This window comes from Conger conger, chromosome 14 (genome assembly GCF_963514075.1).
Source record: "Conger conger chromosome 14, fConCon1.1, whole genome shotgun sequence".
NCBI lineage: Eukaryota > Metazoa > Chordata > Actinopteri > Anguilliformes > Congridae > Conger > Conger conger.
In genome coordinates, this window is record NC_083773.1 from 30,039,414 (window position 1) to 30,055,687 (window position 16,274).

The 16,274-nt window shown below is 45.3% G+C and overlaps 1 protein-coding gene across 12 annotated transcripts in view; it reads left to right on the top strand.

The window, feature by feature from the left end:
* The window catches only part of ralgapb (Ral GTPase activating protein non-catalytic subunit beta), a 32,803-nt gene extending 17,689 nt beyond the window's left edge, over nucleotides 1-15,114 (top strand). For 3 of the 12 annotated variants that reach the window (XM_061219511.1, XM_061219517.1, XM_061219519.1), the window contains 17 exons: nucleotides 127-265; nucleotides 2,292-2,425; nucleotides 3,002-3,184; nucleotides 4,108-4,259; nucleotides 4,767-4,954; nucleotides 5,370-5,479; nucleotides 5,853-6,008; nucleotides 6,479-6,529; nucleotides 6,979-7,188; nucleotides 7,642-7,800; nucleotides 8,730-8,895; nucleotides 9,842-9,967; nucleotides 10,242-10,378; nucleotides 10,811-10,916; nucleotides 11,188-11,266; nucleotides 11,977-12,125; nucleotides 12,218-15,114. In XM_061219511.1, the coding sequence (XP_061075495.1) occupies nucleotides 127-265; nucleotides 2,292-2,425; nucleotides 3,002-3,184; nucleotides 4,108-4,259; nucleotides 4,767-4,954; nucleotides 5,370-5,479; nucleotides 5,853-6,008; nucleotides 6,479-6,529; nucleotides 6,979-7,188; nucleotides 7,642-7,800; nucleotides 8,730-8,895; nucleotides 9,842-9,967; nucleotides 10,242-10,378; nucleotides 10,811-10,916; nucleotides 11,188-11,266; nucleotides 11,977-12,125; nucleotides 12,218-12,411 (2,439 nt within the window). In that variant the 3' untranslated portion in view covers nucleotides 12,412-15,114. The remainder of the gene's footprint in view (nucleotides 1-126; nucleotides 266-2,291; nucleotides 2,426-3,001; nucleotides 3,185-4,107; nucleotides 4,260-4,766; nucleotides 4,955-5,369; nucleotides 5,480-5,852; nucleotides 6,009-6,478; nucleotides 6,530-6,978; nucleotides 7,189-7,641; nucleotides 7,801-8,729; nucleotides 8,896-9,841; nucleotides 9,968-10,241; nucleotides 10,379-10,810; nucleotides 10,917-11,187; nucleotides 11,267-11,976; nucleotides 12,126-12,217) is intronic. The other 9 variants (XM_061219514.1, XM_061219522.1, XM_061219516.1 and 6 more) reach the window with 7 other exon arrangements.
* The last annotated feature ends 1,160 nt before the right edge of the window (nucleotides 15,115-16,274 follow it).

Below are 16,274 nucleotides of genomic sequence, written 5' to 3' on the forward strand. Positions count from 1 at the left end.
TTATAGGACATTTTCAGCATTGTAGAACCTCTGTAACACGCTCTCAGTGGCAGTTCCCCCTCCAATCGTCGTGCCACGCTCATGTCACGCTATGTCACTTTCACCGCCCCCTGCTGGGTCACGCAGGGCAGTGCAGAAGGCAGCCACATGTCGGTGAAGAGCCACAGCCGGAACAACAGCGGTATCAGCACCACCAGCGGGGGGAGCTCTGAAGCCACCACTCCAGACAGCGAGAGACCAGCTCAGGCCCTGCTACGGGACTACGGTAAGGCTGCGGCACTCTGGCCTCCCGGGGTTTTAAAACGCTGAGTCATATTTCACTACTGAAAGGTCTCTGAAAGTATAATAACACACTCCCTGAGGGATTACACATTGGGCCAATTGCTGCTTGGCTGAAGTTTAAAGGTAAAGTTTAACTCCCTGGGTGCCGGCCCCGACTAACAGTGTTCTAGAGTGGCATGGCACTGAGTGACTTAAACATAGACCATAGAACTGCATTACAACTGCAACAGCTAATCCATATTTCACCTGAGGTTCAAACTGCAGCTAAACATGCTGAAATTGACCCATGGCTTTAAAGATGGAGATTCCTATTTCTGGTATGATTTTTTTTCTTTACTGTAGTACACCAGATGGCATGTATTCTTGTATTCTATAGCCACATCAGAAAAATGTCAAAATACAAGTTTTAAAAGTCTAGGATTGCTTGACGATCAAGATTGAATCGTATTCATATGAAATTCTCAGCCTTCTCAGTCAGTTGGCTTCACATTGAAGAAAAAGTAAAGGCATTAAAAAAATGTTGGTTTGTGACTCTACCCTTTCTTCAGCAAACATGGTAAAAGTGGTACGGCGGTGTGGAAGGCGCTGGGTGAAAGTCGTCTGTACGTTTCCTTTTGTGTTTGGGATGATGCCGTGCCGTTTTGGACAATGAAGGATTGATTTTTCTTACTCTGGGAAATGAGCAATCTGTTGTTGTTTTTTTGTCACTGTAAACTGTTGATTTACTCTACATATGTGAGTTTCCCCACACACATGTCTTTCACTAGTGACATGTGTTAGTGTGCATGCTGTAGTTTTGCAGGCTGCCACTTCTATCAGTGTGGTCTGAAGAGCGTTGATGTGTGTTACGTATTAACTGACTCGGCATGGGTGGCATTTTAACTGTTCTTAGAGTGTTGGTTTTCCAGTTTAAGATGGGACAACGCAAATGAAAATGAATAGTAAATTAAATTGGGGCTAGACATATTGAATTGAGTTTAAAAAAATTTGAATTAGATTGTGATTTGTGCAGCCCTAATAAACACACAACCTACTTTTCCCCATTGTCTGTCCCTGTCTTGTGTACTTTAACTTGAGTTAGAGAGCGAATGTGTTTGACTCTTTGCATGAACCGAGAAATTGGCCAGCATTTTCCTGCCAAAGGTTGCTTGATGTTAATGCGTTGTCAGCTCTACTTCTGCATGGTGTGTCTTCATAATTATGAAAAGTATATTTCTGAAAGAAGGGCCAACGAGAATAGGGGGACAGTGCAGCAATACAGTTTGGCTAATGTGTCACTTTCTATTCTATTTAACCATACCGCTTGAATGGTGTGGTTGAAATAGTGTGTAAAAACCATGGACTTATAACATTGTTAAATGAAAAGTGGGGGTGATTTACTAAAAAACCTAAAACCATTTTCTAAGGTTACTGTATGTTCATTATGCACACCTGTTCCCTAATACACCTGCTTAGTGAGATGCATTGCGGTTTCTAATCACGTGTATTTATTTTTACTGTAACGTTGTCTGTGTGAACTTATTCAACTAAGCACAAGCGCAGGTCGCATCCTAGTACTGCTTTCTAAAAACAGATTAAGTGTTTGTTAAAGTTTTCTCTGGTGAATCTGAGTTTGCATGTTAGTAGCCTCTTGAAACGTGTGCAGTGTGAGACAACCATCCGTGGCAGCTAACCCATCAGGCCGTTGTTCTGTCTGACCCCGTGGAGTTATGGGGGGTGCTATTCTAATCGAAAGAATCACCTCCAGAACTTTCCGGAACAGTCTAACAGCTTCAGCATCTTGGCCTCGTATTGGAGGAACATATAAGTATTGTTTTCTGTTTTAGTCTTCAGACGAGCCTCAGGCACTCGCCGAACGGCCTTCTGGGTAGCCGCCACTGGAACGGTAGCTCTGTCCGTTTTGCTGACCTGGCTGCCTCTGCTTGTTGCTTGTGTTGTTGCTTTGCTTGTAGTTACTAATGCCTAGTTCTCCCTCTCTGTGGTGCGTGGTACTGGGGGTTATATCCTAGCTCTTCATACAGATACAGCGGCTGGGCTCCTCATCCGCAGCATCCACCTGGTCACCCAGAGGCTCAACTCGCAGTGGCGGCCCGACATGAGCATTTCACTGGCCGCCCTCGAGCTGCTGGCCGGCCTGGCCAAGGTAATGGAAACGCAGCCCGGTCTTTTCAGAGAGCGAATAACCCCCCCTTTCCTCCAACCCCAATTCTGTGAAGTGTACGAGTCGTGCTTCAGGACATGTTTATTTCCACTGCCCTTGTCTGTGTATACACTTGGTATTGCATACTTATTATTCGCTGGCGTGGCGTATAGCAAAGCTGACCAAAAGTGCTTTGATTTGTGTACAAGAGCACTACCCCAACCTGAGTTTTGACTGCAAGCTTCTAGCTCCCATGTTCAGTACGTTCATGTACAGATTAACCTCCTGGTCAGTTCTAAATTCTTAACATTAAAAGCCAACTCTCTACCCTTGAAGCTGAAACATTCTAATTGGGTGTGATGAGTATTCTTGGAGGGGATGTTCTGTCCACAGCACGTCTTTAAAAATTCATTATCTCTCATATAGCACTGGAAACTCTGTTGGCAGTTAGGAATGAAAGAGGACTGAAGGAGGAAGTAAAGAGCTCAGGAGATTAACCGTCGGGGTAATCCTTAGGAAATGAATGTTCCAGAATGTGTGGGTGCGTGTTGACCGTTTCGACCGGCCTCCTCCACTCAGGTGAAGGCGAGCGTGGAGTCGGCAGACCGGAAGCGGGCGGTGAGCTCGATCTGCGGATACATCGTCTACCAGTGCAGCCGCCCCGCCCCACAGCACTCGCGGGACCTCCACTCTATGATCGTGGCGGCCTTCCAGTGCCTCTGCGTGTGGCTTACCGAGCACCCGGGCATGCTGAACGAAAAGGCAGGGCCACAACATTCAGCCTTCATCACGCGGTGCACCCACAGAGCTCCCCTACAGCCACAACATCCAACCTTCCTCACACAGTCCACCCACAGAGCTCCCCCACAGCCACAATATCCAACCTTCCTCACACAGTCCACCCACAGAGCTCCCCTAGAGCCACAACATCCAGCCCTCCTCACACAGTCCATCCACAGAGCTCCCCCACAGCCACAACATCCAACCTTCCTCACACAGTCCACCCACAGCCATAACATCCAGCCTTCATCACGCAGTCCACCGACAGGGTTCCCCCACAGCCTCAATAACCAGCCTTCATCACGCAGTCCACCCACAGCCATAACATCCAGCCTTCATCACGCAGTCCACCGACAAGGCTCCCCCACAGCCACAACATCCAGCCCTCCTCACACAGTCCATCCACAGAGCTCCCCCACAGCCACAACATCCAACCTTCCTCACACAGTCCACCCACAGGGCTTCCCCTAACCCACAACATCCAGTCCTCCTCACACAGTCCACCCACAGAGTTCCCCCACAGCCTCAATAACCAGCCTTCATCACGCAGTCCACCCACAGCCATAACATCCAGCCTTCATCACGCAGTCCACCGACAAGGCTCCCCCACAGCCACAACATCCAGCCTTCATGACACAGTCCATCCACAGAGCTCCACCACACTCACAACATTCAGCCTTCATCACACAGTCCACCCACAGAGCTCTCCCACAGCCACAACATCCAACCTTCATCACACCGTCCACCCACCGGTTTATGAGAACTTTCAGATGTATTATTTTATGAAAGTCTGTCATGCTGGTGTATTTTGTGAAATATGGAAATATAAACAACAGAATTGCTAAGAATGAAGAATTGTTAAGAATTGCTGTGTGACATATGTTAACATAGTGTCCCTCCTACAGGACTGCCTCATAGAGGTGCTAGAGATTGTGGAGCTGGGCATATCTGGGAGCAAATCCAAGACCAGTGACCAGGAAGTGAGGTACAAGGCTGACAAGGAGCACAACCCCGCTTCCATGAGGGTGAAGGACGCAGCTGAGGCCACGCTGTCATGGTGAGAGCCCAGCTTCCTGTTTCAGAAAGGGACTGTGGGAAATGGAGTCCGTGCACTGGGCGTAGAGAAAAGCTGTAAAAATCAGAACGTTACATTTTCAGTGATGCATTTTCACCAGCGCTTAGTTGGTCCCACAGTTGTTCATTCAGTGCTGAGCAAATTGTAGACTATCTGTTGTAAAATGCAGCAGTTCATTGTGTCACCTATTTTTAGGAATCCTTCTTGTGTTTAAAGTAGGTAAATCTCTTTCCCTGGAGCGCTGGTGTGTGACTCCATAAGCCCCCACTGTGCTAGGAGAGAGGCCTCTTATGTTCCAGCGCAGAAAATATCTTCCTATTCCCACCAACCGCTGATTGTCCTTCAAATTCCCTATTATAAAACTTGATGATGTTTGCATCTTTAGAGATTAAACGCCTTTTTGCTCGGTAAGAGTGTTGTCATTACGGTTGTTGGGAGCTGAAATAAAGCAGTCCCCGTGGACTGAAGCTGGCCGTTTGTCTCCGGCAGCATCATGCAGGTGCTGGGGGCCTTCCCCTCCCCCAGTGGGCCTGCCTCTCCCTGCAGCCTGCTGAACGAGGACACCCTCATCAGGTACTCCCGCCTCGCCTCCACCGGCCGGAGCAACTTCCGCTACTTCGTCCTGGACAACTCGGTCATCCTGGCCATGCTGGAGCAGCCGCTGGGCAACGAGCAGAGTGAGTGGGCCTGCGCCGCCCCTGATGAACAGCAGGGCCATTTCCTGTCTGCTCCCGCCTCAAATAGCCCCACAGACCCCTTCCCACACTCATCTGGCAAGTGGAGCACTGCCTGTGCGTTTGTAGTCGACGTCTCAGTATCCTTGTTGAAGACGGCTTTCTCTTGTTATTAGTTAGCGGATGCTTCTGTGAACATAGACCGGGAACCGGAAGCAGAAGTCACTCGGAGCTCAGTACAGCCGTAACCCAAAAGGGAAAATGGCTTTTGTTGCGAAATTTCGGTTTGCATGTTCTCACTGGGTTCAGGATTATGGTGCTGCGGACTGTGCTAAGCTCTGAGAACTCCTGACGTGTGAAACACCAGGGTAGCGGGGAGGGCAGCGTTGGTTTGAGCCCCTGTCCTGTGTCCCTGCAGACCCCTGTCCGTCCGTCACCGTGCTGATGAGGGGGACGTCCGGACGCCACGCCTGGACCATGCAGCTGCACCTGCAGCCCCGCGGAGCACGGGCGCGAGCCAATCAGAGGGTGAGACGCACGGGGGAGAGCGCTCCGCAACTCAGACCTCACTGACTGAGGACTCTAGTCTGCTGAAGTCTGTTAGTCTGCTCATTTGTTGTCAGTTTCTTTGATGTCTTGGCCCAGTTTTCGATGGTTCTCTCAATCTGGCCACCCTGTTTTAATAGGCTTGAAAAATATGGCAGATTTGGCAGCCTTCCATCACCCAAGTGGCTGTTCAAACACCCTCTCCCTTGTACTGTAAATCAGCTTTAGATAGCTGTGATGTTGTTATATTTTACAATACTGCCAGCCAAGTAGGCATTCTCCCATTGGCTGGAGGCTCTGGGATCCTCGTGTGGCTCCGTTTCTGAAGCCCACCCTCCGTGTCCGTTGCCCACAGCAGGTGTTCGTGCCGGAGAGCCGCCCCACCCCAAAGAACGACGTGGGAATCCGCTTCAACGTCAAACACCGGCCCTTCCCCGAAGAGGTGGACAAAATCCCCTTCGTGAAGGCCGACCTCAGCATTCCAGACCTGCACGACATCGTCAATAAGGAGGTAGGAGACTGAGCTGTGTGTTATTCATGTCCTGTCGTGAGTGGTGCTTCAGTCAGGTGTTACTGTACATGCAGAGTGTACACCATCATAACATATTTACAAAATATATATTTCAAATGCATATTTGATATTGACACAGTAATCAATAGAATGATAGTTATGCATAAAAATGTATTTTTTCTATATTTTATTAAGTTTAAAATATTATTTGCACGTTTATTGCTGTTTTAATCTTCATTATTCCTTGTATAGGTCTTGTTTTAATTTATTTTGATAAACATTTTGTTTTATTAAACTTTGTTTCATTATCATTTACCTGCTATAATGTAAAGCTATAGAAACACAGGTGTTCGATGCTCACTCAAAATGAAACATGCGCATATTGTTTTGTTTTGGGGGTTTCGATGATTGTTTGGAGGTGACCGGCGCGGTGTGCATTTACGAGGAATACAATGTGTTTTAACTGACAGGCTGAACTGACCATGCCTCGCACTACAACACTCAAGTACAGTGACCCAGAAGTGAGTTGTCCTTTGCGAGAAACGGGACGAGGTGGACAAAATTCAGGGCGCACTTCCAAACCTTTTGCTGCCATGCCAACCACTCATTATTTTTGTTCTTTCACTGAATATGCCCCAGGGTGTACTGGGCAGTCTTAAGAGCAGCCAAAAAGAATCCCCTTTACCCTTTGTTGTATTTTTAAGCTTGTATAAGTTTATTAAAAGTTAATTTGTTTTTTAATTACTGCGGCAGATCATTTTTCACTGTATGGCAGCAGACTGCTTGGTGTGTGCGCGCACACGGTTCTTGTCTTTGCCGTTCTCCGCGGTGGGCCTTTGGGGAACGCATGTTACCGGGCACTGTGGGACCTGAGGCCTGGGTGACGGGTGTGGGCCTCCGGGCGGTGGTGAGGGGTTCTGAGGCTTTGGGGGGGTCGGCTCTGAAAAGCCCCTCTCTGCCCCCCACGCAGCTGGAGATCCAGCACGACAAGCTGCGCAGCGTGATGGTGAAGCAGATGGAGTACGAGTCGGCCCTGGAGCGCCACAGCGAGGACGTCTGGAGGAACAAGCCCTTTCCCGACCCGCTGATCGACTGCAAGCCCCCCGCCCCCTCGCAGGAGTTCCAGACCGCCCGCCTCTTCCTCTCGCACTTCGGCTTCCTGTCGCTAGAGGCGCTGAAGGTACGGCGGCGGGAAAGCCACGACACCGCTCCCTCGAGCGAGCAGCGACACGAGCAGCGACACCTAGGACTCTACTGCAATCCCAACTTTCAGAAATTCACTGTGGCTTATTGAAGCTTTTGGACTCGTAAGATTGTGTGTCATCATGATATTATAAATCAGTACCCATGTTTCACAGTTAAATAGTAATGGACAAATAGTGTATAAACGTATTCATACTTAGAGACGATTCAGGTTTAAATGCTCTCAAAATCAATTACTGCATGAAGCCTGCTAATCCTAAACCTGATTTCTAAGTTCCCGGAACCTCTTACTAAGCTCTTTAAGAAATGGAAAGTGCATTACCCTCCTCTGGGTAAATGCTGGCTGATTTAAGGCTATTTAAAACTCTTACGTATGGGCCTTTAAACTTTTCAAACTTCTAATGCCTTAAACTTTCTAATTTCTTTGCAGGAGCCTGGGAATAGTCGCTTACCTCCTCATCTAATTGCACTGGAATCTGCCTTGCCCGGCTTTTTTGATGACATAGGATACCTAGACCTCCTTCCCTGCCGCCCTTTTGACACTGTATTTATATTCTATATGAGGGCAGGCCAGAAAAGCAGCCAGGAGGTAGGTGTCATTGGCCTGGGCCCACACTGAGTGCACATCGATGTGTTTGTTGAATTATTTGTTCCTGCTTATTGTTTTACCAGGTATTCACTCTATTTGTTTTTTTGTACCTTATTATGTGCATGTTTTTGGACAGTAACAGTGAAATACTGGAAATACACTTCATTACATATATGCACTTAAGTGGGGGTCCCCCTGTTGCACATAACAGGAATATGCTAACTGACAATAATCCGTTTTCAGGAACACAGTAACCCATGCACTTTGTTCCCGAAAAAAAAGCTTGCATAAGAATTGCATTACTCAGTTATATTTTCCTGTAATTGGATAGGACTTTCTCCTAATAATCTCTTGCTTAACATTACATTTATATAGCCCTTGATCAATCTGTAAACAGTCATTTTCATAATGCTTTCATATGCCATTCCACGTGCAAGTGCCGTGTATTATGCTGGTCAAATTTAAAGCAAGGGAAATGCTCAGTACTTAACCTAATTGTTACAGACTGCTTGGACAGTGTGCTCATTTGACGTTACACAGCAGGTCACTGTGATACAGTGTGGCCCTTATTAAGTGTGGCCTGAATAGGCAGTTACTGTCAGAACATTAAGAGTCACTACTCTTCTGGCACAGACTGGAAACCCACCTCTTAAATCTCAACCATCGAGCCTCTCTCCAAGTACTAAAATTCTGTAGTCATCAGTCACCTCACACTGCTGTACTTTTTGCAAAAAATGTCATACCTCTCTTTTAGAGGATTTTTAATAACACCTTCAGTATGGTATTCATTCATTCTTTGACAACATGCTTATTGCTGAATTAGTTTTTTCAGCTTCAGCTGTGCAGCTTATATACAGGGCTTTATCTAAGCTTTGTATATGTGATCTGTTGTATGTTAGGATGACTGAGTTTTGTCCTCCCGCGTGTAGATCCTGAGGAACGTGGAGTCCTCGGCCAACGTTCAGCACCACTTCCTGGAGTTCCTGCTGTCCCTGGGCTGGCCGGTAGACGTGGGCCAGCACCCTGGCTGGAGCGGGAGTGTCTACACCAGCTGGTCCATCAACGCCTGCAACGGCAGCAAGGGTCTGCAGCAAGGTGAGGGCACCCTGAGGTCACAATGCCTGTCTCGAGACCCTCCTGAGGTGATCTCAGGTCTCACTGACACCTCGGGTCTCTGTCAGTGCTGGCAGACCTCAGATTTCTACTTTAGCTCTCTCAGTCAGTGCTGACAGACCTCAGATTTCTCCCTCAGGTGTCTCAGTCAGTGCTGACAGACCTCAGATTTCTCCCTCAGGTGTCTCTGTCAGTGCTGGCAGACCTCAGATTTCTACTTTAGCTCTCTCAGTCAGTGCTGACAGACCCCAGATTTCTCCCTCAGGTGTCTCAGTCAGTGCTGACAGACCTCAGATTTCTCCCTCAGGTGTCTCAGTCAGTGCTGACAGACCTCAGAGTTCTCCCTCAGGTGTCTCGGTCAGTGCTGACAGACCTTAGATTTATCCCTCAGGTGTCTCGGTCAGTGCTGACAGACCTCAGATTTCTCCCTCAGGTGTCTCAGTCAGTGCTGACAGACCTCAGATTTCTACTTTAGGTCTCTCAGTCAGTGCTGTCCAACCTCAGATTTCTACCCCAGGTCTCTTGTCAGTGCTGATAGACCTCAGATTTCTACCTCAGGGATCTCAGTCACTGCTGTTCAGCCTGAGATCTGTCATTGCAGTCGGTTCCCCTTGGATCTCCGTCAGTGCTGCAAAACCTTAAGATTTCTACTTTAGGTCTCTCAGTCAGTACTGCCAAACCTCAACTCCGATCTGTTAGTGCTGTCAGTCCTCAGATTCTCAGTGAATGTTTCAAGTTCTCAGATCTATCATAGATCTCTGAACCTCAGATCCAGCGCAGTTGACTGCCAGAACCACCTTGGATCAGTTGATGCTTAGAGACCTCAGTGCCACTTCAGATCTCTCATCCGTGCTGACAAGCCTGGACCTCCTGTCCACTGTGTGGCACTGTTGATCTCCATATGTGTAATAGATGTTCTCCTTTTCAGCAGATGAGACCATTACACTGGGAGACAGTGGTGGTGGCGTCTTCAACGGGGAGAAGAGGGTGCTGTACTACGCAGATGCTCTGACAGAAATTGCCTTTGTAGTCCCATCACTTTTGGACTCTTCTAGTAAGTTATTTACATTTATACAAATTATAACTGTCCAATTTTGTCATACTGCTGAGTTTTTACCACTTAAAGATATTGTGACTATATTTGTGCAGGCGTTTTCATGTAGTGTCATATCTTTCTGTATTATTACAGTCTTTCAGTTGTAATGCTGTATCTTCTGGAAACAGTATTTCAGTATTTCTCCTGTCTTTTAGTTTTCATTTTATGAAGGCTGCTGGTTGACTTGCTATGTCAGTGCCTTTAATCTAGTTGATGTTGTGTTGTGACCCAGCTGAGTCGTCGGAGAACAGCTTCCCAACAGCGGAGATGGATTCTCAGATGGACCTACTACCCGGATTGCTGAAACAGTCAAATTTAACACTGGAGCTCTTCCCTAACCACTCTGAAAACCTGGGACCGTCTCAAAGGGTAAGACAAAAAAAGGAGCTGTCAGCCATCCCTAGAAACATCTCTCACAGTTCTTGTTTTGCAAGAATAAAAAAAACTGACATCTGCAACGGAAAGTGTACAAATTTTTACTGTTAAAGTTTTGCTGTTAGTTTAGTGTAAGATATACACTAAACTAACAGCGGCCTGTAGCGTAGTGGTTAAGGTACATGACTGGGGCCCGCAACGTCAGTGGTTCGATCCCCAGTGTAGCCACAATAAGATCCGCACAGCCATTGGGCCCTTGAGCAAGGCCCTTAACCCTGCATTGCTCCAAGGGAGGATTGTCTCCTCCTTAGTCTAATCAACTGTATGTCGCTCTGGATAAGAGTATCTGCCAAATGCCATTAATGTAATGTAATGTAATGAAAGTAAATCCACAAGAATAACAGCTCATGGTTTTGTCATGTTCAGAGTCCCACAGTGAAGATGAAGAAGATGCCTCTGAGCAGACCTGTGCCTCCATTGGGACCAGAGACAAAAGTGCTGGTGGTTTGGGTCGAGCGCTATGACGATATTGGTAAAAAATAAACTTCCTCCTCTAATGCACATAAACTTGAATACGTTCAGCAGAAAACTTTCCCAGAGGGTTTATTTAAGTAGTTGCTTTTCCTGGAAAATGTAATCCTTTTACATTGAGATGAGAAATTAATTGGTATAAGAATGCCATGTTTTATTAACAATCTGTGTGTTTATACAATTTCAAACTGATTTCCAAGAATAGCAAAACTTGTTTGTGAACACAACTGCCTTTTGACAGTCGTGAAGTAATTCCATTTTTGTTTTTTCAGAAAACTTCCCCCTTCCAGAACTCTTGGCAGAAACTAGCACTGGCGTAGAGACGACAGCAAACAGCAGCGCTTCATACAGGTGTGTTAGTGTTAATTGCTGTTATGTGTTTGCTTCATGGTCATTCTCCTGGGTGCCAAGTTCGTAAGGTTGGTAAGGTAATGAGTCTGAGATTCCATCGTGCCTGATTACCCAGCTGTAAGTTATCAGCTCTGTTATGCCCTGTCCTGAGGAGGTTATACAGTGCAAAGTCCCAGTATTTTCACACACATTAAAATATTGTTATCAGTTAGTGACAGAACAATGGTTTCATTTCACTCTCTTACCGCGGAGTTAGCTTACATTTATAACACCGTTATTCAAAACGGGATAAAATCTGAAGTTTGTTGCTGTAGGTTGATTCTGTAGTCCAATTGGAGATTCCGCGACTGTGGGAAAACAGTGGTTATGGAGCCTTCAGACAGTTTATATTTAGACGAGGTCAGGGAGAACAGCTCTTCAGCTTTCATCCAGGTTTTCTGTGGGCTAAGAGCAGCTGTGGAAGAAGTCCAAGAAGCTCCAGTCCTTTCTGTGATTTCCATTTAATCAGCAACCAATGTAAGCCTTGGAAATGAGGTGTGTGGATTCTTCAGCCAAGCAATGACTTGACTAGTGGAGCACATAAGTGTGGGAACGCATGTAAAACCAGGGGACACAGTAGCACTGGGATTTGAGTGAGAGATCTCCACTGTAAACAAACGCTTTTGATCGATGAGAGCTGACGGCGGGGTCTCCCCGGTGTCTCTCCCCAGGCCCATGGCGTCGGAGAAGGACGTCCTGGTGATCTTCATCCACCCCCTGAAGACGGGCCTGTTCCGCATCAAGCTGCACGGGGCCATGGGGAAGTTCAGCATGGTCATCCCCCTGGTGGACGGGATGGTGGTCAGCAGGAGAGCTTTAGGTGCCTGAATCCGTGACGCTACACAGCATGCTAACGGCGCAGCGCGCTAAGCGCCCCCCTCTCTAACCTCTAAAACCCCGTCCCCTTTCCAGGGTTCCTCGTGAGGCAGACGGCGATCAACGCCTGCCGGAGGAAGAGGCTGGAGAGCGACTCCTACAACCCGCCCCACGTGCGGCGGAAACAGAAGATCGCCGAGATCGTCAACAAGTACCGCAACAAGCAGCTGGAGCCCGAGTTCTATACCTCACTGTTCCAGGAGGTGGGAGAGAGGAGCCTGAACCCCTGAGAGGGAGAGCACTGCGCAGATCCTTTATATTTATAAAAACGACTTTGTTATTTATGTCAGCACTTGGCGGCCGCACACTACAGACGCGGGAGGTCCTCGGAAAGAACGGCTAACTTCCACACTGACACGTGGCCATGGCGACTACTCCCCACCCCTTACACCCCCTCCTGTGCCCCCTCCCCTCGCTCCCACCCCTCAAACACTACATAGGACCGACAGGAAGACGGACGGACGGACAGACGGACACGGCCGTCCCTCAGCCCAGAGCTCGGACCACCCTGCCGTCGGGGTCAGTGCGTGATGGACTGGAGAGGAAATGGTGAGGCGTTTCAGACCGGGGACTCGTAGCGTGGCTCGTAGCGTGGCTCGTAGCGTGGCTAGTAGCGTGGCTAGTAGCGTGGCTAGTAGCGTGGCTCGTAGCGTGGCTCGTGATGAAAGCTCATACCATCCGCGCAAGCAGCGATGTCTGACGAGAGAGGCCGAATCTTGTTTTTCCAAAGAATGCAATACTGTCCTTTCACCGTTGTCATACCTGACTGTACTTTGTTTTTGGTTTTCAACACTGCTGTAATTTTTCTTTCCTTCATATTTTTGTCAGAATTTTAGGCCTGGAATGAAACCATATACAACTTGGCAAATAAATGACAAAATGCATTTGAAATGCCAAAAAGCATTTAAAATGCCTAAAATAGTACTGCTGCAATTAACACTACATTGGTATAGGCTGACAATTTTGTTTTGACTGCTATTTGTGCTAACAAAGTGTATAAGCAAGTTCAGTTGCTAAAATGTATTTTATAAATTAAGTCTTTTGAGTGATTTATCCCCACACAGATCCACTCGTGTCTGTAACATAAAACTTTATTTTAATCTCAGGTAGTTTATACCATATTGGATATGCAGTCACCTGGTCATGTATTTAATGCACTTCAACCAACTGACCTCAGTTTAGACATCAATCGCACGGTTTGGCCATTGATAAGCATAAGTTTTTGTTTTTTTTCGTAATTTTTAAAAAACAAAAACAAAACAAAAAGTAATTTCATTTTTGAACAACAATTAGAATCCATTAACTGTAAGAAGCTTGATTTATTTTTAACCATCTTGGAATGGCCTTACTGTATCTGACCATAACACAAATCGACCACCATTCCCCCATGCAACTCAAAGTATGTAAATGCGCACTTTCTTACAGTCTATTGTAATGTCCAATCTGCAGGGACTGCTTCTGTCAGAGTTCTCATTTTTGGCGATATCGGTGTGAAAAGTTGCAAATTAAGCTCAAGTCTTCCTTCTTATCCATTGCTGGTTGTAGTGACTCTGACGTAGTTGAAATGTAAGCTACATTTTGATTGGAGCAGTTGAAGGCCTGTTGTGATTGCATGGCATTAGGGAAATTCAATTGGATGATTTTTTTACTGTTGGAGTTTGTTTTACATATCGAGGTCCACTTCTGTAGGGTTTTTTGTTTCCATTCTCATTATTTCTAAAGGAAGTGCCCACCTCTTCCTTTGCTATTTAAGTATAGCTCAAAGTGTAGGGGTAATCAGATAGACCAGTAGTTCTCTTCCGGTGTCTATTGTTGTATACGTTTTCCTGTCGAGGCAGAAAGAGATCAGCCACTCGCTGTTAGTTTGTCAGTATTGCCATGCCACAATGACATTTCCCCCCATTAAAGATCTCAATCTGTTTAGTCAATCCGGCGTGACCACACGGAGGCATCGAGGTGTTTATTTTACTTCAGACTGTCTGCAGTCAACTCCAGGCTGTGCCAAGGATTTTGACCGTTATAAGGGCTTAAAACGTGTTTTCCCGTTGGAGTTGGATGACAACCCTTCACCACTGCGTCATTGTTGAATACATTTTATTTACTGCTGGACGACATTAACCTTTCTTTAATGGAGAAATTATCACCTAATTTTGATCTGATTCAGGTTTGATCTACTTTTTTGAAAACAATGTATTATTGTTATGATTATTATTATTATTCATGCCTCAGTGTGTAAAATGAATCATATTAATCCCAATAATTTAAAAAACTGACCTCTGATTTCACTCCAAATTGATTGGTCATCCTTAGATCAGAGTGGCCGTGTGCAGATAGGTCTTTGTTTTTCTTCAGTTACTGATATTTAATGTCACTGTTTTAAAGTTTTACTCGTGTTTGACCGGCCTGGTGTTGGATAACCCAAGCGCCACTGTCCAAAACAAAAGATTGAGTTCAGCAGAAGGAACATGCTCTGTTCACTTTTCTTTATCTTTGCTGATATTAAAGTCTTTGAAAAAAATGGAATGTGTTCCATGTTGCTGTCGCACGTGGCCTCTTGAAAAACCACCGAAAGGTATCTCAAAGCCGTTGTGCGCCGCATATATAATGTACAATCTCAATTTCAACACATTGCCTAAACTTGATTGCCTTTTTTTTTTTTTTTTTTTTTTGGGGTCCCTGTTCTGATAAAATGGCATTTTTTTTCTCTGTAAATATTGCAGGCTTTAACATGAGATGTATTTAGTTGGAGGAATATATGTAAATATGAAAGTGTGAAGTATATTTCATTTGTCTGTTCTCTTTATTCATTAGGAAAGGCACAAAACGCTTGTTTGTATTTATGCCAATTATATATGTGTCCAAGAGAAACACATTGGATATTGAATGTAACACATATACTGAATAAAAATTTTAAAGAAGTTCTTATCATACAAGCATGGTATTGTTTGTTTATTTACAGACATGTGTAATGTAATGTTTTCCATGAGAGCAGCATCACCAGTAAGATTCTATGCACTGGTGACTGAAACATAAACCGTTTAATTTATAGTAAAATATTTAAAATATATACTTAAATCCCGTATTTATATTATAGTGCTCATAAAAACAAACAGCCAACTCCCGGCACAACGTGTGCTGCAATACTATATTTGGTCACCAGAGGGTGGTTCAACCTCACGTGTGGCCTTGCCTTTTATGTTTATATGTTCAAAATCCTATATCTCACTCATGCATGTACAGTATAGTACCTTGTTAAAGCTTGGAACGTTTACTGTAAAAATATAGATCACATTTGACTGCAGAGACCATACTTCACAATTATTAACATTAAGAAAAACTGATTTGAAACCCAAGCAAGATAGCGGTGTAGCGTAGTGTTAAAGCATGGTAATTGGCCGTAGGCTATATTTTGTTAAACCCCATGGGGACGGCTACGGAATACAGGGAGTAAATGAGAACATTCACTCATATTACAAACTCTGAACACAGAGCCTGCCAATCATACGTACTAAATATAATACATCTCATACAGTATACGCAATTATGTGTTGCAGGACGTTCTGAAAACAACGTGTTTTGTCAACATGTGCTTCAGTCCTTCTCCAACAGAGGTCACTCAACAATAACAAGTTGCATTGTTACACGTCACACCATATCGCTTAAACTACACTCTATATACAAAACATGTAATTCGCAATTGGCAACTGTTTTAAGGCCTACATTTATTTCAGTGGATTGAAATGGTTAAGTAGGCCCTATTAATGAAATACAATTAACTTAATCTACAACCTTTCAGGTTTAATAACCATTAGAAGTGACACATACAGTCTTGATATCATTGGATGGTTAATTTAATAAAAGTAGCCTACTAGATCGATGTTGTGTGTCTGTTGCTACAGGGCTGTTCACGTCCATCACTTCTGATATTTCTGATAACTTTTCTTTCAAATCAAAACCAAATTATCGCCTGAAATGTATGGCTTTCCGTCTCAAAACTCATTGACGTACCAACTAGTAAATACTTGATCAAGTCTTGATGATGATGATGATGATGATAATGATCCCTTTCCATTTCGTAAAATAATATAAAAGT